The sequence below is a fragment of the Garra rufa genome, chromosome 6, assembly GCF_049309525.1.
Source record: "Garra rufa chromosome 6, GarRuf1.0, whole genome shotgun sequence".
In the NCBI taxonomy this organism is placed as follows: domain Eukaryota; kingdom Metazoa; phylum Chordata; class Actinopteri; order Cypriniformes; family Cyprinidae; genus Garra; species Garra rufa.
This window is the reverse complement of record NC_133366.1, coordinates 22,945,016-22,970,919: the sequence shown is the minus strand read 5'-3', so window position 1 is coordinate 22,970,919 and position 25,904 is coordinate 22,945,016. Positions and strand designations below refer to the sequence as shown.

At 36.1% G+C, this 25,904-nt stretch overlaps 1 protein-coding gene across 1 annotated transcript in view; it reads left to right on the top strand.

Annotated features, from left to right (window-relative positions):
- The window catches only part of fam193a (family with sequence similarity 193 member A), a 41,415-nt gene extending 29,845 nt beyond the window's left edge, over window positions 1–11,570 (top strand). The window contains exons 17-23 of the mRNA XM_073842417.1: window positions 1,904–2,128; window positions 2,227–2,509; window positions 2,662–2,848; window positions 4,305–4,535; window positions 7,394–8,234; window positions 11,263–11,344; window positions 11,436–11,570. Coding sequence (XP_073698518.1) covers window positions 1,904–2,128; window positions 2,227–2,509; window positions 2,662–2,848; window positions 4,305–4,535; window positions 7,394–8,234; window positions 11,263–11,344; window positions 11,436–11,529 — 1,943 coding nt within the window. The 3' untranslated portion in view covers window positions 11,530–11,570. The remainder of the gene's footprint in view (window positions 1–1,903; window positions 2,129–2,226; window positions 2,510–2,661; window positions 2,849–4,304; window positions 4,536–7,393; window positions 8,235–11,262; window positions 11,345–11,435) is intronic.
- The last annotated feature ends 14,334 nt before the right edge of the window (window positions 11,571–25,904 follow it).

The window sequence follows — 25,904 nt, the reverse complement described above, 5'->3', positions numbered from 1 at the left end:
CGGGTCGGGTCCCGGGTCCTCGGGTCTCGGGTCCTCTGTGAAGAGCTCTAATTCAGACTACATTCAGAAGTACATTCCTAAAGTCACAATGTAATCAAAATTACCAATTATTATCTTTTCATGTGATACTTCAGTGTTTGATTAAGGCTTGTAATCCTTAATCAAAAGCATTAACTTTCCATCCCCCTCCAATGATATCTCTTTTTTTTTTTTTTTTTAAGTCTAGCCAATAATCCCTTCCTTCACCTGTCAATCACATGATATCACAGTAATTAGCAAACAACAATCTAATCAGTTTCCGATGGACGAAATCATGTCTCATCCTACAATTTCTTCTCATTCAGGAAGCTGTTTCAGTTGGATGTATGTAACAATAAATCCAACTGAAACAAACGATTGGAATTTTGCTTTCATGCCGACTATGGAAGAGCCTTTAAAGGAGTAGTTCACTTCCAGAACAAAAAATTACACATAATTTACTCACCTCCTTGTCATTCAAGATGTTAATTTCCAGACGAGCATTAGAGGTAAAGAAGGGTATAAATTGTCAGTTTGTTTCGAAAATGAACAATTGTTTCGCTAGATAAGACCCTTCTTCCTCGGCTGGGGTCATTTAGAGATGTTCGAAGCTGCATTTAAACTGCATTTTGGAAGTTCAAACTTGGGGCCACCATTGAAGTCCATTATATAGAGAGAAATCCTGATAATTCCTAAAATGTTTTCCTCAAGAAACATAATTTCTTTACGACTGAAGAAAGAAAGACATGAACATCTTGGATGACAAAGGGGTGAGTAAATTATCTGTAAATTTTCATTCTGGAAGTAAACTAATCCTTTAAAATCCATTGAACCCTTCCATTGCACAAAGTGTCTTTAAAATGGAAAAAAAGTTCTTCAGAATTTTAAAATGCTCTTCACACTAAGGAGAATGGTTCATTGAAAAGTTCCAAAAGAAACCAAAAATGTTTTTTTTTTGACGTTCTCGCAACAGTTCCTCCTTTGGAACATTTATTTTTAGGAGTGGATTAGAAAACCGCATTTGATTAGATCACATTCGTAGTTCAAGCACTAATGCGTCCCAGACAATAACAAAGAACCACCTACTCACCTTTCAGCCAAACAGTGTGCTAAAAAAAAGGGTCTTTGAACCTGGACCAGTTACATGTGGCTTTAAAGGTAATGAAGTGTCTGATCAAATAATTTGGAAGAGCACAATGTGCATACAGGACCACTTCACTACTTGACTAAAATACCTGAGAAATAAGCTAGAAACATGTAGTCACAAAATCATAGTCCATCCATCTCAAGCCATTCAAAATTCATGTCACACTGAAGAGTTCTGGGAGTGACACCTGCCTTAAAATGTGTGAATCTAAAGTCTAATCCCCTAAACGCATACAAGTTTCATTTACAAGATTTGACAGTGATAGAATTAACAGTGACAATCATAGTAGACGTTTGACATGTTGATGCCATAAACTAAAAACTACAATTTAGCTGTTTGGCTGAGCTGTTTTTGGCCAAAGTTATATTGACATGATCACAGTCATTTAGTCACCTAGTCATCATTAGCAACATGCCGTCCACAGAGAAGGCGTGTTGTGTTTATACTCATTAAGCTGTTGCGTGCTCTCTCTGGACCATAATTGATGGGTTTCCCCGGGACCGCATGGCTGGTGGTGAGAAATTGCTGGAGAGAGATCAAAATTTGTGAATGAGTCAAAACGCAATTTTCTAGTACCACACCTCAGACGAGCTGTCTGTCCAAAAGTGGGTGAAGTCACTTCATTACCAACTACATGTTTAGTTCAGCTCTATACACATTCTGCGTATTTTATATACGCATATGACTTTCACCGTTTTCAGTATCTCTCTGACCCTGAAACTCTTCTTCTTATCAAAGGTGACATGCTGGGCCCTCCCCTTCCCGACGTTCCCCTTCTCTCCTCCAGTTTGGACCCCAATGTCAATCCCCACCCTCTCCCAGATGGCAAAGAGAAGAAGAACGGCGCCAAGAAAAAGTGTCTCTTCAACTACCAAGATGCCTTCATGGAGGCGAGTGAAGTGGTGATGGCCACTTCCTCTGCCACCTCCTCTGTCTCCAGTACCGCCACCACTGTCCAGTCAAGTAATAATCACTTGTACATTTCTAAAAGACCCATTATGAGTATTTCAAATGAATTTGTGCTTTCCTGTGCTTATTTTCCTTTTTGTCTTTTTTTGTAGATGAAGTTTTCCATAATTTAGGTAAAGAGGACCATAGACATCCCACCCCCATTGCTCCTAGGAATAGTCCCACCAGTCTCACGTCTCTCCCCCCTCTCAGCGGAACCTCGCATCCCTCTTCCCCCAACACGCACCTACCCAGTATAGGCACCCAGTCCTTCCCAAAGACTGTAACTCAGACTCCAGGCTTCATGGATGTCCATCAGGGTCTGTGCTTGTCATCTGGTGAGCAGCAAACTGGCCCAGGCGATGGTTTAGTCAGTGGTCCAAATAGCGTGTGCAGGTCAGTCCCGTGTCTATATCATTTCTAAGTTTTCTGTGTGATGACAAGCTGCTGTATTCAATACCAAGTCAAGCTTAAAGTTTTTTAATAAAATCATCAGAATATGTTCTGGGGTTGAGTCCATGTACTCACAGTCGGGATGTTTTTGTCAGTGATCCAGACTGTGAGGGTCATCGCTGTGAAGGGAACGGAGGCTACGAGCACCAGCCATATGAAGGAGAGGAGAGCCAAGATGAGGACAGCAGCTCGGAGCATAGCTCCTCCACCTCCACCTCCACCAATCAGAAAGAAGGAAAGTACTGTGACTGCTGCTACTGTGAATTCTTCGGTCACGGAGGGGTACGGAAACACTCATTTGACTTAAAACTGCTCCATTAAAAGTCTTACTAAATGGGATAGGGTGGTGTGACCATAGTTTTACATCATAGTATAAATTTATTAAAATTAAAGGAATTTAACACAACATTATAGATACAAAAATAATTTGTGTGTGTGTGTGTGTGTGTGTGTGTGTGTGTATATATATGTATATGTGTGTGTATATGTATATGTACTCACCCCCTTGTCATCTAAGATGTTCATGTTAATTTCTTTCTTCAGTCGTAAAGAAATTAAGTTTTCGTTTCAGGATTTCTCTCCATATAATGGATATCTATGGTGCCCCAGAGTTTGAGCTTTCAAAATGCAGTTTAAATGCAGCTTCAAAGGGCTCTAAACGATCCCAGCCGAGGAAGAAGGGACTTATCTAGCCAAACAATCAGTTATTTTCTAAATTTTTTTTTTTTACAATTTATATACTTTTCAACTGCAAACACTCATCTTGGTTTCCTGTTTATGACTGTTAGGGTGTGTTGAAAAACTCCCATCTTATTTTCTCCTCCAACTTCAAAATCATCCTACATTGCTGCAGAAGTACCAACTCTGTGTTTCAAGTGAACATGCAAAGAAGGTCAAATGCCCTTTACAAAAAAAAAAAAAAAGGTAACACAGCGATGTAGGATGATTTTGAAGTTGGAGGAGAAAATCAGATGGGAGTTTTTCAACAAACCCTAACTCTCATACACAGTTCAAGCAGAGCTAGACCAAGATGAGCATTTGCAGTTGAAAAGTAAATAAATAGTCATTTTTGTTTAGAAAATAACTGATCGTTTCGCTAGATAAGACCCTTCTTCCCCAGCTAGAGTGCTTTGAAGCTGCATTTAAACTGCATTTTGGAAACTCAGGGGCACCAAAGATACCCATTATATCTTGGGTGACAAGTGAGTACATTATCTGTAAGTTTTTGTTCTGGAAGAGAACTACTCCTTTAATAAAAGGTACATCTCAGTAGATTACACTGTCAGGCAAATATTAATACAGTTTTGGTTGGCAGGTGAATTGTCTTTTCAATCTGTCTGTATCTGTTGATATTGGATATATAGTATATTTTATTTACATTTGCAGTCATCTAACACTTTACATAATTTCATTGGCAGATAATTGGCTTATTGGCTTATTTTTGCAAGACTTAGTAATGATGGAAGATTCACCCAAAAATGAAAATTTGGTTGTTTATTACTATTATTTAATTACAGTTAGACATTTTAAGGTATCAAAGCTTCCAATCAGTGTGTGCTGTTCACACAGTGTCATTGATGGATCACTGCATGCACTTATTTCCTATCCATATCAGTTTTGCATGCTCCACTGCTTATGTAAATCAAATATCAAAAGAAAATTTATGGAAATAGTTCATGTTAACCATTTATTGTTGAATAAATAAGCTAATCAGGTTTATTTTGTTTGCGGTGTGTAGCCCCCTGCCGCACCCACCAGTAGGAACTACGCAGAGATGCGGGAGAAGTTGCGACTCAGGCTGACAAAGCGGAAGGAGGAACAGCCTAAGAAAGAAGAATTGCTGCTAGAGCGGGATGAGGTGCAGGATAATCGCAAGGTAGAGGACCTGTTACAGTTCATCAACAGCGCAGACAACAAACCAGCCAGCAGCTCCAAAGCAGCCAAACGTGCCCGTCACAAACAGAAGAAGGTAAAGTCATCTTGTAATTGGGAATTATGCTCTTTTGTCGTACATCATAAAACTATATTAAAATGCAGTGCAACTGTCTTTTTAATGTTGTTTTTATTTTTTTTTACTTCCTCATATGGTCTGGAAAAACTATGGAAAAAGTAAAATGTCAAATAATATGTCAAATAGTTTGACCTTTATATGATAAAGCGAGATTAGTTCAGGTTTTAAAATGTCATGTTGACCCTAAAAGCCTTATGATATCTATAAATGAGTAATGCATTATATGTTATTTAAAATTTTTTTTAAACAAGTCATGGGATCTAACTAGTGTTGTCACGATACCAAAATTTTGACTTTGATGCAATACCTAACTAAAATATTTCGGTACTACTGCTGAACCATAGAACATAGAATGACCAAATTTATAATAGATTGAATAATAGATGGTCCAAATTGAGGTTATAGTTATTTTATTTTTTGGAAAAAAGCCTTTCATCCGCGATTTAAAAAAATATATAAAATAATAAAAACCACATGCCAGTGCCACTACACAGGACCAACTAGGTGAACCACTAAGAAGCCTACAGATATATAGTGATCTTTGCAGCTTTGGTAAGTTAGCTAAAATGATAAAGCCAAGCTTATTTCATGGTATAGTCATTTTATTTCACAATAACAATTTATATCATGATATAGTCATTTTTGATATTTTGTCTTTGTTATTAATAATAAGAACGTAGACGCAAGTAACAAACTAATGGACAAATACAATAAAACAAAGACACAAAAAAATAAATAGGGCCCTATAAAATCAATTTTATTTCCAAATTCCTTTTTTATTTCTTTAAATTTTTCAGGATTCTGTTTTTTCCGGTTTAAAATTTTTTAGACTCTATTTTAATGGTTACATTATAAAATATCAATCAAAAAGCATGTTTATTAATTGAAATCATGAAACTTTCACAATTTAACAGCAATTTCTTAAACAAAAAATGAATTTTTTAGGCCCTATGAAATACGTTTTATTATTTTTCTCAAATTCAGTTTTAATTAATTTTCTGGATTCCATTTTAATAGTGTCATTTAAATTTTAATAACGAAATGCATATCTAATGAATAGAGATAAAATTGATTTTATAAATAATTAATTTACTATATTATTTATTTACTTTTTTTTTTCAGAAATACTGTCTTTAGACAGTGTATTTAGAGTTTTCTTGTTAATTAATAAATTCTGGTAATATTCTTAAGATATTGTTTTAATGTTTTTTATTAATAGTAGTAGTAGTACTATCTTACGATTAAGTAATATTTCTCGTTAAACCAAGAAACTCAAGTTAAACCGAACTGTTATTTAGATGGGTTCATTAATGCCTTAACATTTCTGTTTGTATGTGATATAACTAGTGGTGGGCATAGATTAATTTTTTTAATCTAGATTAATCTAGATTAAATCTTGGAATTAATCTAGATTAATCTAGATTAAAATGGCTAATTTGAATTCTGCTGAAGGCATTCAGAATATGTGTGCTACCCAAATAATGACTTAAAGTCTTTGAGAATGGATCATAAAGCTCATAAAGCTGTTCTATGATAATTTGTTGATGAAAATAAATTATCTTCAATTAGATGTACTTGTGTTTACTAACTAACTAACAATGAAATTATTTTTTCTACCTATTAGATTGTGTTTTTTTAACGTCAACACCTACCCAGCCCATTATGTTACACCGTACTTTTATTTTGACAGGTTGCCGTGAAGTTTCTGTGTATACAGTATGATATGATACTAGTTTTCTCAAATGAAACGTTAAAAGTGACACTCACAGCAGTTTGGGAGATTGAGTTTATCTGTTCATGTGAGATGCAAATGCCAAAAATTACCGGGAGCGTCACGTGTGTTTCAGTATGCGTGTAGTAAAAGCTCGTCTCCGCAATGCATACATACAGCTAGGCAAACGGAACATATCGGATTCATATTAAAACGGTCTTTTTGCATTTCAGGTTTCACATACACTAGTCCATATCGCGATTTGAATTAAGTGACTGACCAACATTTGATTTATGAATCCAAAAAACGACGAATTTACGTGGCATTTCGCGCTATAGTAGATTCGGTTTTTATGAATGGAGGACTACGCGACCCCGTCTGTGTTTTGGCGGAGGAGACTTAAACGCGCGACCATATTCTACAGTCTTCGGTATACATCCGCGTTAAACTATCAAGGTGAAAGTCATCATAGCTTGCGTAGTTTAGACCCAGCTCCCAACCCAAATTTGAGAATAGATTAACGGCGATATTTTTTTTATCGCGCGATAAGAGTTTCACGTTAACGCAGCACATTAACGCCGATAACGGCCCACCACTAGATATAACAATGTTTTTTTTTCTCAAAAGTAAAGGTAAAATGCTTATGAACTGTCTCTCACAGCAGTTCTAGAGATTGTTTATGCATTCATGTACTCATATATTGAGGCGACAGAGAAAACACCACGAGTGTCATGCGTGCTTCAGTATGTATGTAGTAAACAAAACGTGTGTCTGTGCCATTCATTCATATGTGCAGGATTCATATTTAAATAGACAAATTTTGGGATGTTCCACATTATACAGTAAATTCTGTTTTTATGACTGGATCCTGCGATTCCGTCCACGTTTTCCACTTTGTGGTAATCATAGGGCAATAAACAGTGTTATTATGGCTCTTATCAAAATGCATTCTTAAAGTACCGGTACTAGTAAAATGCAGAATTATACCATTATTAAAAGCAGGGTATCGCAAGGCCTTTTTGTACCGATATATCATGCAACACTAGATCAAACTGTCTTTTGGGGTATCATAGAATTAACTGTCTGCGGGTTTGTTTGGGTGCAGATGGAGGAGAAAGCCCGTCTAGAGGCAGAGGCTCGGGAACTGGAGGAACAACAGCAACATCTAAAGGAACAGAGGAGGCGGCAACAGGAGGAGGAGGCGGCACTAAAGCAAGAGCTGCTCCGTCTGCAGGAAATGCAGCATTTGCGGGCATCTAAGAAGAAAAAGAAAGACAACAAAATCAAGGAGGTAACCAAGTGTGAACATCCTTCTCACGTTCCGACAACCAACAGCCCTCAGCCTCTTCAGCAGACAGCACAGAGCGTTTTAGAAAAGAACATGCAGAATGGCAAAACGCAGCTACTGCACAACCTCATCCGTCTCAGCCCTAAAGAGCCTCGTCTAGAGCATGAATGCCCCACCGTTGGGAAGAACGGCCCACTGCAACAGCCAAGCCCAAAGACGTGCAAAGAGAGACCTCCAGAGTGTCCTGCCCTCCAGAATGGCACCTCCTCCCACCTAGAGTCCTCCCATACCAAGGTCAAACCCAAACAGCAAGCAAATGGCTCCAAACCCAACAGTGAGGCCACAAAGAGGCCAGTTGAGACCTCCAAAGCTCCAGAGCTTCCCAAAGTCGGGAATGCAGCCAGCCCTCAGACTGACGCCAAAGTCAAGCAAAAAGCTTCAGACGAGTCAGCGACTGAGATCAAGAGGGATGAGAGGACTAATGGGAAAAAGCCACAGTGTGGAGCGAAAGACGAGAGGACCTCTCCTGTCATTGAATCTTCAGCTTTAGACCCCCCTCAGCAGAACGGCAAACTCCCTAACAGCGAGTCCCCTCAGCCCAAAAGCAAAGCCAAGAAGAATAAGAAGAAAAAAACAGATAAGATGAATAACTCAATAGGTAAGTTTTGTGAAGTGCCAAATAGCCTTAAAGGTTCACTTCACCCAAAAATGAAAATTAGCCCATGATTTACTCACCCACAAGGCGTCCTAGGTGTATGTGACTTTCGTCTTTCAGAACCAAATTGGAGTTATATAAAAATTCTCCTGGTTCTTTCAAGCTTTATAATGGCGGTGGGTGTTTCTGTTCAACAGTCCAAAAGAAGTCCAATAAAGTGCATCCATCCATAATAAAAGGGGGTCTCAGGGGGTGAATAAAAGCCTCCTAGAGTGAACAGATGCGTTTTTGTAAGAAAAATATCCATATTTAAAATCACTTTTCTCTAGCTTGCGCTAACAGCCTTACACGGAAGCCATTCCGGGTGGATGATGTAGGACGAATGTGTCGTGCATGCGCCGCTGAGAAGTGACAAACACGGAAGCAGACAGCAGTGTTCATTTTGACAGCAAATTTTGATTTAGTCTTGGGTGTGTTCACACTTGTCATGTTTGGTTCAATTAAAACAAACTCTGGTGTGATTGCTCTGTTAGTGCGGTTCATTTAAGTAAGTGTGAATGCTGCCATTCAAACCCTGGTGCACACCAAACAAACAGACCAAGACCGCTAAAAAGATAGGTCTCAGTCTGCTTCCAAGCAAACTCTGATGCGGTTTGACTGAACGCAACACAGACCGAATACTTCTGAACGAACCAAAAACAGTAAGTAATGACGAGATGTGATGCTATGCGACATTAGTTCATGAAGGGAACAAGCAGTGCATCCAAAACAAAATGAGCAGTATCAGTATCAGTAGGTTCAGTATCTTTAGGTTCACTGTCAAAAATGCCAGTGTGTACGGTAAGTGGACCAAGACCAAATGTATAATGCTTCCTTTTTGGTCTGGACCAAATGAACCAAACAAACTAAACTACAAGGGTGAACACACCCTTAGTCATAGTCTTTTGACTAAAATGCCATTTAGTTTTAGTCATGTTTTAGTCATCTGAATTGTTTTGGTCTAGTTTTAATCAACTAAATATCCTAAGATTTTACAGTAGGTTTAGTTCGCTAAAATCTAATGGGTTTATTTACAGTGTAATGCATTTATTAAGCATTTCTCTAAAATGACCAAACTCATTGTATAGGTTTGATATTAAGGTTTTATCATGATATACATAGATTTAAAAGATTAGTTCACTTTCAGAACAAAAATCTACAGATTGTCATCCAAGATGTTCATGTCCTTCTTTCTTCAGCTGTAAAGAGTTTGAACTTCCTAAAAGCATTTTAAACGCAGCTTCAAAAGGCTCCCAAATGATCCCAGCTGCGGAAGGTTTTATATAGAGAAATTATCAGTTATTTTCAAAACAAATTGACAATTTACATACTTTTTAACCTCAATTGACTCGTTTCTGTGATGCTCATGCATAGTCTTTGTAACCTGGGTTAGTACAGTAGAGTATGTCGAAAAACTCCCATCTCGTTTTGGTCTTCAAATTGATTTACCTTTTTTTGTTCACTTTGTAAACACTGGGTCGGTACTTCTGCAGCGATGTAGGACAATTTTGAAGTTGGGGAAGAAAACGAGATGGGAGTTTTTCAACATACCCTAACTGTATTGACCCGGATCACACAGACTAAGCATGCGCATCGCAGAGACGAGACAAGATGAGCATTTGAGGTTAAAAAGTAAACTGTAGATTTGTTTAGAAAATAACCGATCGTTTCACTGGTTAAGACCCTTCTATAACTCAGCCTTTTGAAGCTGCACTTAAACTGCATTTCGGAAGTTCAAACTTAGGGGCACCATACATATCCATTATAGGTAGACAAAGCCTGAAATGTTTTCTTCAAAAAACTATTTCTTTACGACTGAAGAAAGAAAGACATGAACATCTCTGATGACAAGGGGGTGAGTACATTCTGTAATTTTTTGTCCTGGAAGTGAACTAATCCTTTAACAGCTGTGACGCACAACATCCTTTTAAATTAAAATGAAATGAAACCACTTCTCATAAAGAAACAAGAACATGGTCTTCTTTTCAATGAAATACCAATGGTTTTATTCTTTATAACAACTCACTATTTATACAAACAAATTCAGATCTTTATTAGGGCTACTAAAGTGATTCAGTCAAGAGCAGTGAGTCGTTTTTCTGTCTTTCTTTTTGTTGCTTGATTAAGACCAATGCCACAGACAATAGCAACTAAATTAGGCTGCTGTCCCTTTAAAACCGGATACACAGAGACAATGATTTGATACACATCCGATATATTCTCCCAACTGTTTACGTTCACATAAGATGTAACCAAGTGTGTTTATGTAAATTCTTGTCAAAATGAACAATTCAACATAATTTTGTGTGTATTCCGTCATAGTTTTTGTCATTCAAAAAAAGTGTTTGTTTCATTATTATTGTTTTTTGTTTGTCAACAAAATTAACACTGGCAGAAAAGAGAGAGCAAAACAAAACACTGGTCACAAATTAGAAGTACAAAAGGAGGATCTGTAAAGAAAAATATTGGAGGATTTCCATATAGGCCAAGAGGAGACTGGTTTTCTGCTGCTAAAGTCAAAAAACTGTGCTTCCTTTACTTCTGTAAACAAACTTTGGTTTTCGCTAGATTCACGGGCTCATGCATAACGCATATGTCCTACGTCATCATCCGGAATGGCTTGCGCGTATGACAGTTGGCTTACAAAATCACATTGATTCAGTGCAGGAGGCCTTTATTCTCTTCCCGGAGCCATGTGGATCACTTTTTATTTTGGATAGATGCACTTTATTAGACTTCTTTTGGACTGTTGAACAGAAACACCCACCCACTGCCATTATAAAGCTTGGACGAGCCAAACCAATTTTTAATATAACTGATTGGATTCGACTGAAAGAAGAAAATCGTATACACCTAGGATGCCTTTGAGGGTGAGCAGAGCATGGGCTAATTTTCATTTTTGGGTAAACTAACCCTTTAAAAAAGAAAACCTTCTACTCTACGTCTACTTTTGAATGAAAAACCAAGTCGGAACTTTCTTATCGTCCAACAGATGATGTATTTCTACCCAAAGACATTGATTTGGACAGTGTCGACATGGATGAGACCGAACGCGAGGTGGAATATTTCAAAAGGTAGCGTTTGGTATTATTCTGTAATGTTTTACTCTGGCATTCATGACCTTTTGTTCTCCAACGAATTCATTTTTTTTTACCCTTTTCGCAGGTTCTGCTTGGACTCGGCGCGACAGACAAGGCAGAGGTTGTCCATCAACTGGTCCAATTTTAGCTTGAAGAAGGCCACGTTTGCTGCCCACTAATGGGTCTTCCTTTTGAGAGACAATGGCAGGAATCGATAAGCGTTCCTCCGGTTTCTTCTCGATCTCTCTCTCCCTCCCTTGTTTCTACAGACAGACTGCTGACCCCCAGTGCTGCTATGCTTCAACTGCTCCTCCGGTCGACATTATCCATGCTGCCTTGCCTTGTCCTTGTTGCTGTGGGTTCCTCAAAGAACCCAAATGGGCTTATATTCCTGCAGTTCTTCTGGAGAGAAAAAAAGAGCAAAGTCAAAAAACAACCACAAAATGCTACTCTATAAGTTTAGCCCTATTATTTTGGTTTCCCTTTCTTCTTTTAAAAAAGCGTGTGTGCTTTTTGTCAGTGAGTGGGCCGTTTCCCCTTAGGTCTGTGCCATGTTCTGGGTTTTCTCTGGCTTTGTGTACATTAGGATGAAGGCACTGCAAAAGACATGCTTCGAGAAAAAAAGATGAATATGAAAAAAAAAAGATTGTTTTATTCAGATCAGCTGTGGCTTTGCTCACCTTTGCACCTAGCACTGCACTTCCTCACAAGAGAATCGGACTGGTCAGCTTCACGTCATTGCCCCAAACCTCTCCCTTTATTGGGAGAACGGCTAATACTTGACAATGTTCATGTCGGTTTTCAGTTCCATTTGAAATTGTTCAGTGTAACAACTGTGTTCAAGTTACCATTTTATTTTGTTTTGTTTTTCTTTTTCTTTTTCCAACTTGTACCAAGCTTGTATCAGAATACTTTCAGAATTGAATCGAAAAGAACAATACTCACACTATCAATCTGTTATAGAGTGTATATTGTATTAACACTGAAGCCGGACTGGCTACTTTTTAACATATTGTTAAGTAATATTAAAATCTTGTCTTTCTTTTTGAAAGATGGAATACAGTAGAGTGGCAGGACATTTCTGTCTCGTTTGTCTTTTTTCTTTCCTCATTTTGTAACAATTCCTAACCTTATCCAATCAAGGAGAAATGCAAAACAGACTGCAGATCAACATGAAAGGAGTGACCTAACACCCCTAATTTGCATGACTTGGCACCTTGCAACGGGTCTGTCCCCATCGTTCTGGTAAGAACGGATGTGTGTGAAAACACCACAACCTTTTCACTCACTGTTTATGCATTTACACTGACTGACAGCAATCATAGCAGTGAAAATAATAATAATAGTTATGCGAACACCATAGATCATTTACTCAAAATTTGAGGTGAAGTCATTATGAATAGTTTAAGCTCTGTTTTGCTTGTTTTTTTTTCCTGTGCCTTTCTTATCAGAGTGTGGCAGGTACAAGTCAGTGAAACCCTTCAGTCCAATCCAAACAGTGAGCATCATTGGAAGCAGATTATGCAGTATTATAATTGCTGCTGAGAGGTAAGTACATGTTAAAAGTAAAAATAACCTCGGAATAAACGGAATTCAGATGTTATCATTATAACACTACTTATTTCAAATAAGCGTGCCCTACTGAATGCGTATGGAGATAAAGGTTTTAATTTAAGTTTGTGTTTTTTAAATGACTTATAAAAGCAAAAACTGCTATGCTATCACTTGTAGGGTGAGTTAAAGTCAACGTAAGAATCAAAATAGACTTTCTAAATGCTTTGTTTTTGTGCATAATTATTTCAAAAAAGTTATTTCGAAAAAATAGTGCTTGTGATATTTCCTCAGATAATTTGGTGGTTTATTATCATTCTCCCCTTTTTATAGACCATTACTTTTTAGAAAGGCTGCCCTCCACAGGATTTTTTTTTTCCCTACTAGCCCTGTTTCACTCTTTTTATTACTACGATGTGGTTCATTTGAGCTAAACTTTGTTTTAGAAGACTGAGGTAAACCCATTGAGATTTAACAATTGTAATTGTAAAATTTGGTCCCACTTTATATTAGGTGGCCTTAACTGCTATGTACTTGCAAAAAAAAAGTACAATGTACTTATTGTGCTCATATTGTGTTGGATACGGCTAAGGTTGTTCACTTCCAGAACGAAAATTTACAGATAATTTACTCACCCCCTTGTCATCCAAGATGTTCATGTCTGTTTGTCTTCAGGAGATAAGAAATTATGTTTTTTGAGGAAAACATTTCAGGATTTCTCTCCATATAGTGCACTTGAGTGGTGCCCGCGAGTTTGAACTTCCGAAATGCAGCAGCTTCAAAGGGCTCTAAATGATCCTAGCCGAGGAAGAATGGTCTTATCTAGCGAAACGATGGGTCTTTTTCTGAAAAGAATATACTTTTTAACCTCAAATGCTGTCTTGCTCCCTGTGAACTTTGTTTATTCCGGTTCAAGACTGTTAGGGTATGTCAAAAAACTCCCATCTCATTTTCTTCTCCAACTTCAAAATCGTCCTACATTGCTGTTTTACCTTTTTTGTAAAGGATGTTTGATGATCTTTGCAAGTTTACTTTGTAAACTGGGTCGATTAGGAAGATTTTGAACATCGAGGAGAAAACGAGATGGGAGTTTTTCAACATACCCTAACTGTCTTGAACCGGAATACACCATTCCATTTGAGGTTAAAAAGTATATAAATTGTCAATTTGTTTAGAAAATGACTGATCATTTCACTAGATAAGACCACTGTTCCTCAGCTGAGATCATTTACAGCCCTTTTAAACTCCATTTTGGAAATTCAAACTCACAGGCACCAAAGAACTCCTGAAGAATGCTTTTCATAAAAAAACTTAATTTCTTATCAACTGAAGAAAGAAAGACTTGAACATCTAGGATGACAAGGGGGTGAGTAAATGATCTGTACATTTTTGTTCTGGAAGTGAACTTCTTTGAGATGTAAAGGATGGATCAACAGTGTAATTATAAATGCTATTACAGAAATTAATTACAGCAGGTATTTATAAAAAAAAATATATAAGTACAGAGTAAAAACATGTATGTACACCATCTCAAATGATTCATTTAAATGCAAGTAAATAGTACTTAAGGCCACCTGATAGTGTTGTAGTGTTGGACTTTTAATATCAATCATTTTTAAAATGTTAAAAACAATACTTCTCTTTTTGCCGTTATAAAGATTGCTCAGACGTTAAATTTAGTTTTGTATATAAGGTGATGGCATTTAGAGCTACACTACGATTCTGGTCTTTTCACTTCAATTTTCAACAAAAGGTGAGATTGCCTCACTCTTCAAAAAAAAAAAAAAAAAAGAAAGAAATGTATTGGAATCCTGTTTTAAAAATGGGAGGAGGGCATATTTTTAATCTTCGAAACCACTTGACAGACTATTTCTAAACTTATGACTCCCACAGAAAGGGAACTTTTGTCACTATCCGTCATCATCAAACTTTGTTTTATGTAGGGCTTTTTTTTTTTCTTCACTTCCTGCCGAAAAAAACTTTTTCGCTGTGGTGGAACGCCTACCTCCTTTTGAGCGTGTAACAAAGAAACAGATACAACAGGTTTGATGAACTGTTGCTCGTCTTGTTCTGAAAGAGATGATCTCATTTTAAATAATGGGGAGAACATTTATAGACATCATTTTACGCTGTCATGCAATTCTAAGTTTCACAGTTTCAAGAATATTAAGCAAATCAGCATATTAGAATGATTTCGGAAGAATCATGTGAAACTGAAGACTAGGGAAATGATGCTGAAGAGTTAGCTTTGCCACCATAAAAAAAGAAGATACATTTAAATAGAAAACGTATTGTACTTATTGTAAACTTGTATTTTTGATCAAATAAATGAGTATATACGTATAAGGCCAGTAGTGTAAGATAAACTGTATGTTTTAGTACAGTAATTTTTAAATGTTATTGTAGACTAAATAAAATAATTGTAAAAAATCACTAAATAATTAAATATATTAATTTGTATAATTAAAAAATGACCACATGTTTGCCGGGAAAATCGGAGAATGAACAGCGGGACATTTTGTGAATGTCCTGGTAGTGCTTTTGTATGTCTGCCCAGTTTTAGTCAGCCATGATGCAATGTTGGAGTTACCTCATTTGTGTAAAATCTTTTTTAGTAATACATTTCTGGTTGAGCCCAGATTCACTTTGTACTTTAAACAAGTTGAAAAGCAGTTGTTTTGCCTGAATGAGAACTGCAACTACACAAGATGACGTATCAATGCATACCTTATCTGGTCTCCCAAACTAAAAATCAGCAAAAAATGATCTTCCATATGACATTTGAATATTATCAGTAGAGTGCAAGATAAATTGACTTGGCATATCCATCCAAATTTTCCACGGTGGAGCCTAGTTGTCTACAGCCAGTCTTCCAAAGCAGGATTCGGACAATAACAAGGTCATAAATAGAGTGGGAGCTGGGCTTATTATAGAGAAATCAAAGATCGGAGATGAGATTGTGTAGTTTGTAATCACTCGTGAAATCTTTTCATTGAGGATGGCCCAGAGCTGGGGAGAAACACAGACGGCTCAAGAGGGAAAACCCCCATCGTTCCACATACTGGAATTGACAATAGAGTTCTGCCTAAGCGCTGATCGCTCTTATCAAAAAAATAACACAACAGGCCATGATAACTCTAACGCAGATGGTAACGACAACAATCCGAGTTAAATAAAGTGTTGCTCTTCCAAATAAGTGTTGAAGTTAGCCAATGTTCGGGAATTCCCTGCTTTAAAGATTAAAGGCTGTATTTATCTGCTTTGGCATGGCGTTTCCCTCAAGGATAATAATGGGTAACCAAACTCGACTATGATAAGCCACTTGAGTTTACCAGTTGTGCAGCTAATTATGTAAGTGACATTTTGTCTTTCTGCGAATGGTTTTGGTTTGGTAAAAGTCATGTGATCAGGTGACCTAATTATTTCCACTTTCTGAAGGTGGATTGTGGCATGTGTGTGCTTTTCTGCATAGATGTGTAGGCCTCACAATTATTGTAGGTGTGTATATGGGGAATCCCTTCCAGCCTACCTTTCACTTCTCCAAGGAAAAAGGTTTCGTGAAAGAACAAAACCTCAGCGGGCCCACACGTCCATCTCCAGTTACGTTCTTCACAACAAATGACTCCTGCAGGTAGAAAAATGACACTGTTCTTAGCAAAACTACATGCTATGGCCACGAGCATCTTCTGAAGTTGTGTGCTTGTGCTTGGGCGACGTCATTTCGAGAGTGGTGACTTGACTGAAGTAGAAAGCATGAAACTCCTGCTGGAGTTTTCCCTCCTACCCCCGTGGCAGCTAGATAGGGTCGTGCGTCTGAGCTCATCAAGGGTTTATTGACTCAGGGGACTGTGATGCTCTTTTACATGTCTGACGTGAACTCGTGTGTAATCTGAATATGGGCCTGTACTTATGACAAGTTTCCCAGATATATCACAATGGTGGGAATTAAAAAAAAAAAAATCTAGTTTTGTTCATCATTCACAAATGAACAAATAAACTTAAGGCTGTGAAAGAAGACTAGTGAGTAGATGAGTTTACCTGTAGTGCTGGGCGATATTCCTGTTTGGTGAACTGTTTTAATGGAAGCCTGTTTCAGCCACTGAATAATAAAAAAATAAATAAAAGGTTATTGCGACTTCTCACTGACTTTTTTTCTCAGAATTGTGATATATAAACTCGCAATTCTGGCAAATGAAGTAATAAATGTATGCTATAAATTTGCAATTGTGAGAAAAAAGTCAGAATTGTGAGATATAACCTCACAATTGTGTGATATAAACTCGCAATTGTGAGTTAAGTGAGAATAAACTCTCAATTCTGTGAACATATCAGTCTTTTTTTCCTCAGAAATGGACTTTTTAACTTGCAATTGCGAGTTTATATCACAATTCTGAGGAAAAAAAGTCAGAATTGCGAAATATATACTCACAATTGCAAGTTATAGTCAGAATTGTGTGATATAAACTCGCAATTGTGAGTTAAGTGAGAATAAACTCAATACTGTGAACATATCAGTCTTTTTTTCCCTCAGAAATGGACTTTTTAACTTGCAATTGCGAGTTTATATCACAATTCTGAGGAAAAAAAGTCAGAATTATGAGATATAACCTCACAATTGTGTGATATAAACTCGCAACTGCGAGTTAAGTGGAATAAACTCACAATTCTGTGAACATATCAGTCTTTTTTTTCCTCAGAAATGGACTTTTTAACTTGCAATTGCGAGTTTATATCACAATTCTGAGGAAAAAAAGTCAGAATTGTGAAATATATACTCACAATTGCAAGTTATAGTCAGAATTGTGTGATATAAACTCGCAATTGCGAGTTAAGTGAGAATAAACTCAATACTGTGAACATATCAGTCTTTTTTCCTCAGAAATTGACTTTTTAACTTGCAATTGCGAGTTTATATCACAATTCTGAGGAAACAAAGTCAGAATTGTGAGATATAAACTCAATTACGAGTTATAGTCAGAATTGTGTGATATAAACTCGCAGTTGCGAGTTAAGTGAGAATAAACTCACAATTCTGTGAACATATCAGCCTTTTTTTCCCTCAGAAATTGACTTTTTAACTTGCAATTGTGAGTTTATATCACAATTCTGAGGTAAAAAAGTCAGAATTGTGAAATATAAACTCACAATTGCAAGTTATAGTCAGAATTGTGTGATATATACTCGCAATTGCGAGATAAGTGAGAATAAACACAATTCTGTCAATATATCAGTCTTTTTTTCCCTCAGAAATGGACTTTTTAATTTGCAATTGCGAGTTTATATCACATTTCTGAGGAAAAAAGAATTGTGAGATATAAACTCACAATTGCAAGTTATAGTCAGAATTGTGTGATGTATACTCGCAATTGCGAGTTAAGTGAGAATAAAGTCAAAATTCTGTGAACATGTCTTTTTTTTCCTCAGAAATTGACTTTTTAACTTTCAATTGTGAGTTTATATCACACTTCTGAGGAAAAAAGTCAGAATTGTGTGATATAAACTCGCAATTGCGAGTTAAGTGAGAATAAACTCAATACTGTGAACATATCAGTCTTTTTTCCTCAGAAATTGACTTTTTAACTTGCAATTGCGAGTTTATATCACAATTCTGAGGAAACAAAGTCAGAATTGTGAGATATAAACTCAATTACGAGTTATAGTCAGAATTGTGTGATATAAACTCGCAGTTGCGAGTTAAGTGAGAATAAACTCAATACTGTGAACATATCAGTCTTTTTTCCTCAGAAATTGACTTTTTAACTTGCAATTGCGAGTTTATATCACAATTCTGAGGAAACAAAGTCAGAATTGTGAGATATAAACTCAATTACGAGTTATAGTCAGAATTGTGTGATATAAACTCGCAGTTGCGAGTTAAGTGAGAATAAACTCACAATTCTGTGAACATATCAGCCTTTTTTTCCCTCAGAAATTGACTTTTTAACTTGCAATTGTGAGTTTATATCACAATTCTGAGGTAAAAAAGTCAGAATTGTGAAATATAAACTCACAATTGCAAGTTATAGTCAGAATTGTGTGATATATACTCGCAATTGCGAGATAAGTGAGAATAAACACAATTCTGTCAATATATCAGTCTTTTTTTCCCTCAGAAATGGACTTTTTAATTTGCAATTGCGAGTTTATATCACATTTCTGAGGAAAAAAGAATTGTGAGATATAAACTCACAATTGCAAGTTATAGTCAGAATTGTGTGATGTATACTCGCAATTGCGAGTTAAGTGAGAATAAAGTCAAAATTCTGTGAACATGTCTTTTTTTTCCTCAGAAATTGACTTTTTAACTTTCAATTGTGAGTTTATATCACACTTCTGAGGAAAAAAGTCAGAATTGTGTGATATAAACTCGCAGTTGCGAGTTAAGTGAGAATAAACTCAATACTGTGAACATATCAGTCTTTTTTCCTCAGAAATTGACTTTTTAACTTGCAATTGCGAGTTTATATCACAATTCTGAGGAAACAAAGTCAGAATTGTGAGATATAAACTCAATTACGAGTTATAGTCTGAATTGTGTGATATAAACTCGCAGTTGCGAGTTAAGTGAGAATAAACTCACAATTCTGTGAACGTATCAGCCTTTTTTTCCCTCAGAAATTGACTTTTTAACTTGCAATTGTGAGTTTATATCACAATTCTGAGGTAAAAAAGTCAGAATTGTGAAATATAAACTCACAATTGCAAGTTATAGTCAGAATTGTGTGATATATACTCGCAATTGCGAGATAAGTGAGAATAAACACAATTCTGTCAATATATCAGTCTTTTTTTCCCTCAGAAATGGACTTTTTAATTTGCAATTGCGAGTTTATATCACATTTCTGAGGAAAAAAGAATTGTGAGATATAAACTCACAATTGCAAGTTATAGTCAGAATTGTGTGATGTATACTCGCAATTGCGAGTTAAGTGAGAATAAAGTCAAAATTCTGTGAACATGTCTTTTTTTTCCTCAGAAATTGACTTTTTAACTTTCAATTGTGAGTTTATATCACACTTCTGAGGAAAAAAGTCAGAATTGTGTTATATAAACTCGCAATTGCGAGTTAAGTGAGAATAAACACAATTCTGTGAACATATCAGTCTTTTTTTCCCCCTCAGAAATTGACTTTTTAACTTGCAATTGTGAGTTTATATCACAATTCTGAGGTAAAAAAGTCAGAATTGAGATATAAACTCACAATTGCAAATTATACTCAGAATTGTGTGGTATAAACTCGCAATTCTGTCATCATATCAGTCTTTTTTTCCCTCAGAAATGGACTTTTTAATTTGCAATTGCGAGTTTATATCACAATTCTGAGGAAAAAAAGAATTGTGAGATATAAACTCACAATTGCAAGTTATAGTCAGAATTGTGTGATATATACTCGCAATTGCGAGTTAAGTGAGAATAAAGTCAAAATTCTTTAAACATATCAGTCTTTTTTTTTCCTCAGAAATTGACTTTTTAACTTGCAATTGCGAGTTTATATCACACTTCTGAGGAAAAAAAAGTCAGAATTGAGATATAAACTCACAATTGCAAATTATACTCAGAATTGTGTGGTATAAACTCGCAATTCTATCATCATATCAGTCTTTTTTTCCCTCAGAAATTGACTTTTTAACTTGCAATTGCGAGTTTATATCACACTTCTGAGGAAAAAAAAGTCAGAATTGTGAGATATAAACTCACAATTGCAAGTTATAGTCAGAATTGTGTGATATAAACTCGCAGTTGCGAGTTAAGTGAGAATAAACTCAATACTGTGAACATATCAGTCTTTTTTTCCTTAGAAATGGACTTTTTAACTTGCAATTGCGAGTTTATATCACAATTCTGAGGAAACAAAGTCAGAATTGTGAGATATAAACTCAGTTGCGAGCATGGGCGTAAATCCCGGGGGGGACGGGGGGGACATGTCCCCCCCCCCCCCCTCTAAAAAAATTATAAAAAAAAATCGCACTCTCTATTGTGAAAAATATATGTATGTATACCTACTCGTGTAAGTAGAAAACCCCCCCGCAAAAAATGCATTTAGAAACAGTTGAGTTCCCCCTCCCCTTCCTTACAGTGGTTTGGCCCACTGCCTGCTTTACACACGGCTCAATTAATGCTGAACTCCAGTAAATAGGGTATTTCATTAACTTTAAATAAAGCGATTCTCTTTAATGTAGTTGATGCAGACTCATTCATAAATTAGTTGCGGCAAAAATGCTGATTACCGATGTAATTTTCCATGAATCTGCTATATTAGCAATTAAAACATTACTTATCTAGTTAACGTTAGCTTGTTTACCATAGCTTGTTGCATAATGCAATGCAAGACGCCAAAGCCGTTTCCCATGCATTGTTTTATTTGTGATGACTTGGTATAATGTTAACTTAACATTAACGGCCACAATTAAAATGTTGCAGGTATACCTCACTTCCCTGATGTCAAGAGATAAACTAGCGAGCGTTATCAGTAGGTCCAGCCTTTAGCCCTTTTGTTAGCGCGTCCGCCTCCCGTGCCGGAGACCCGCTCGTCGCGAGTGTGTGGCGTTTCATTTAGCTGTGCATTTACTAAATGAGCACTGTGTTACGTCCGAACAAACCTCACTATAAATAAAATTGTAAACTTTTTTTGTTTTTGTTTTTATTGTTGTGTATCTTTATAAGTACAATTTGACTGTATTATTTTGCGTCCCCTTCAAAAATTGCTCATGAGAAATTTTATGTTTATTGTCCCCCCCTACTGTTAAATGAAATTTACGCCCATGGTTGCGAGTTATAGTCAGAATTGTGTGATATAAACTCGCAATTGCGAGTTAAGTGAGAATAAACTCACAATTCTGTGAACATATCAGCCTTTTTTTCCCTCAGAAATTGACTTTTTAACTTGCAATTGCGAGTTTATATCACAATTCTGAGGTAAAAAAGTCAGAATTGTGAAATATATACTCACAATTGCAAGTTATAGTCAGAATTGTGTGATATATACTCGCAATTGCGAGATAAGTGAGAATAAACACAATTTTGTCAACATATCAGTCTTTTTTTTCCCTCAGAAATGGACTTTTTAATTTGCAATTGCAGGGTTATATCACAATTCTGAGGAAAAAAGGAATTGTGAGATATAAACTCACAATTGCAAGTTATAGTCAGAATTGTGTGATATATACTCGCAATTGCGAGTTAAGTGAGAATAAAGTCAAAATTCTGTGAACATGTCTTTTTTTTTCCTCAGAAATTGACTTTTTAACTTTCAATTGTGAGTTTATATCACACTTCTGAGGAAAAAAAGTCAGAATTGTGTTATAAACTCGCAATTGCGAGTTAAGTGAGAATAAACTCACAATTCTGTGAACATATCAGTCTTTTTTTCCCCCTCAGAAATGGACTTTTTAACTTGCAATTGCGAGTTTATATCACAATTCTGAGGAAAAAAAGTCAGAATTGTGAAATATATACTCACAATTGCAAGTTATAGTCAGAATTGTGTGATATAAACTCGCAATTGTGAGTTAAGTGAGAATAAACTCTACTGTGAACATATCAGTCTTTTTTTCCTCAGAAATGGACTTTTTAACTTGCAGTTGCGAGTTTATATCACAATTCTGAGGAAACAAAGTCAGAACTGTGAGATATAAACTCAGTTGCGAGTTATAGTCAGAATTGTGAGATATAAACTCAGTTGCGAGTTATAGTCAGAATTGTGAGATATAAACTCAGTTGCGAGTTATAGTCAGAATTGTGTGATATAAACTCGCAATTGCGAGTTAAGTGAGAATAAACTCACAATTCTGTGAACATATCAGTCTTTTTTTTTCCTCAGAAATGGACTTTTTAACTTGCAATTGTGAGTTTATATCACAATTCTGAGAAAAAAAGTCAGAATTGCGAGATACAAACTTGCAATTGCGAGAAAAACAGTCAGAACTGCGAGTTATATAAATGTATTTCTGAGGGGATCTGACTGTCTTCAGAAAAGTTTAGATGGTGTTTTCTTTTCATCTTACCTTCATACAATGCATATTAATTTAGTATTTAAAACAGAGATTGTTACTCATCTTCCGATGCCCACAGCGTCTTCACACACAAATGAAACTTACTAGAGAAGTGTGAAATTACCTCTGTAAATAATTGTTTTAATTTTTCTGATAATGAAATGAAAGCATAAACATTTATTTGTTTTTAATCTAATGAAAAATAAACCCTTTTATTTTTTGGCAAACAAACAGAGGTTTACTGTTAAAATGAATACATGGAAAATAACTATACTATAACTAGTATTTTTTTTTCTACAATTAGGTGGTTAATCTTGTTGGAATATTTATTTTGGAATATTAGTATGGAATATTTAAAATAGGGATATATGAACACATTATACTGTAGGCTACAAAAGTAATACAAGACTAATATTGTTCTGTTACACGTTAAACTGTACTTTTATTTTGACGTGTATGCAGTTTTGTTTTTGTTTTTTCAAATTAAACGGTAAAATTGACAAGTGACACTCACAGCAGCTTTTGGAGATTCATATTGCAGGATTCATATTGAAACGGTCTTTTTGCGTTCGTTTTATTCTTCCAAAAATCGACGAATTCCGTGGCATTCCGCGCTATAGTAAATGTTTTTATGAATGGAGTACGCGATCCTGCCCGTGTTTTCGCGGGGGAGACATTGTAAACGCGCAACCATGTAGAGACAGAAATGACATGCCGTCGTGTAAATAAGATAAATAACATAAGGCTATCTAGTTTGTTTAATAAAAGAACAAGATATGGACCTGTTCTATAGGAAAGATAACCTTAAATGTCTTCTATTGTAATCTGGCGCTTTATCAAAATAAAAATGAACTTGACGTTCAATGGCAGGGGAAATACTGAGGTTTGCCTGTTAACGTCAACTGTTTTTCATCTTTCATGTAGCATAATTCCTCAAAGCTAAAGTAAGACCATTCAGTTTTTGCTTTAAATGTTTAAATTTTACAATATAATTTACTTTAAAAAATGCTCATACTATCCACCTTATTCTTCAAATCTTAAGCTTATGGGCAAAACTTCCGGTTCATTAGTTGCTAGAGAAATAATGAGAAGAATAAAAATGGGCATTAAAGGGTAAAAATGTTTACACTAAAAAGTAAAAACCAGTTTGTTCATAATTAAGATAATACTACCAGCAAAACGAGCAGTTTTGTACAGATAAAAATAGCTGGAGGCGGTTGAGACCAGAAGCCACACCCATAAAATTTACGAATGGCTGCGCCCACTCTTACGGAAAAAAAAGGTGGATAGGGAAATGAGGAGAAGAATAACAACATGCAGTAAATGGTAAAACTGTTTGCACCACAAACGAGTGTGTTCATAATTAAGATCGTACATTAAAATAATATGGGAAGACACACCAATATGCAATATCAAGCAGCAAAACAAGCTGTTTTGTACAGATAAAAATAGCTGGAGGTGGATGAGGCCAGAAGCCACACCCATATAATTCACAAATGGCTGCACCCACTCATACAGAAAAAAAAAAGGTGGATAGGGAAATGAGGAGAACAAATAACAATGCCCAGTAAACGGTTTGCACTACAAGTGTGTTCATAATTAACATAATACATTAAGTAAGACTCACTAATTTGCAATGTCAAGCAGCAAAACGAGCTGTTTTGTACAGCTAAAAATAGCTGGACACGGATGAGACCGGAAGCTAGACCTATAAAATTTATAAATGGCCGCACACTCTCTAATAATAAGTTGGATATGTAGCATTTTTGTTTGGATTGTGTGTGTTTTTGCACTTGTTTTAAAGGTCCCATAATGTACACATTTCTGGAGGTTTATTTTAGTTGTTGATGTCCTTAAGAATATATATTTGCGGTATAAGTGCCAAAATCCATCTCAATATATTTTTACAGCTCCTTTTTTAGGAGCTCTGTCAAAAACAGGTCGATTTTGGCCCATCTAATTAATATTCATGAGCCTCTTTTCTGATTGGCCTGTTGTTTTCTGAGTGACGCACAGCCAGGCCAATCACAGGTAACTACGGTCATGTATGCTGTACCCGAACCCAGAGCCATAGAGAGAGCCTAGCCTGCTGATACTCAACAGGATATTTCAGAATGATCAATAATGTTTTTTCTTTTTCAAACACCGAATGCAGTAAGCTACATAACTGTTGCTTCAGTAAAGCTCCTTTCACAATGCGCGCTGATTCTGGAAAATTACGGGAACGAGCGCTGTGTGAACAAAAGCCAGAACCATAAAGGCAGTGTTGTAGTGATGATGCACGTTACCCAGCGACTCTTCACGACGAAAAAAAAACCGTGCAAAGTGGAATGAAGCGGCGATGGGCAGAGCCAGCACCGCACTATCAGCACTGAAGCACAGGTTGTTCAGGTTAGTTTCAGTTTAGTGAAACGTATGCGTGGCATTACATCTCACATCCAAACGTCACATGCAGTGGCGGCTGGTGCTAAAAATTTTTAGGGGGGCGCACACAAAATGAATCACACTGTTAATACAGGCTTTATTATCAGTAAAGTAATCATTAAACATTTGTAATCATCCCAAAAAATATTAGCCATTTATATTAATGTGATTCAGAGATAAAGGCCATAATACTAATGTTATCCACACGAGGGAGCCACAGGATAAATCTCAAAGACAGAGAAAATAAATTGATTTGTAATAAAACATTGCATATAAATTAATTTTCATACAGTTATATATAGTCCAATATAATAAGTAATTATAATGCTATTGACAATATATTTGTATGTCCAATTAAAGAAGGAACACTATATTATATATATCTATTTTAATATTGTGTTTATAATAATACTAACATAAACACTCACAATTTACTTGAAAAAAGACATCTACATAAACCCTTGCTTGTACACCGACGATTGAGTTAAACTGCATTGTTACAGTTAACGTTACTTTCTGTGTAGTTGCCCACAAAGCTTCGGTGACAGGACTTTGAAATAACAAACAATGAAAACAATAAAAGGCAT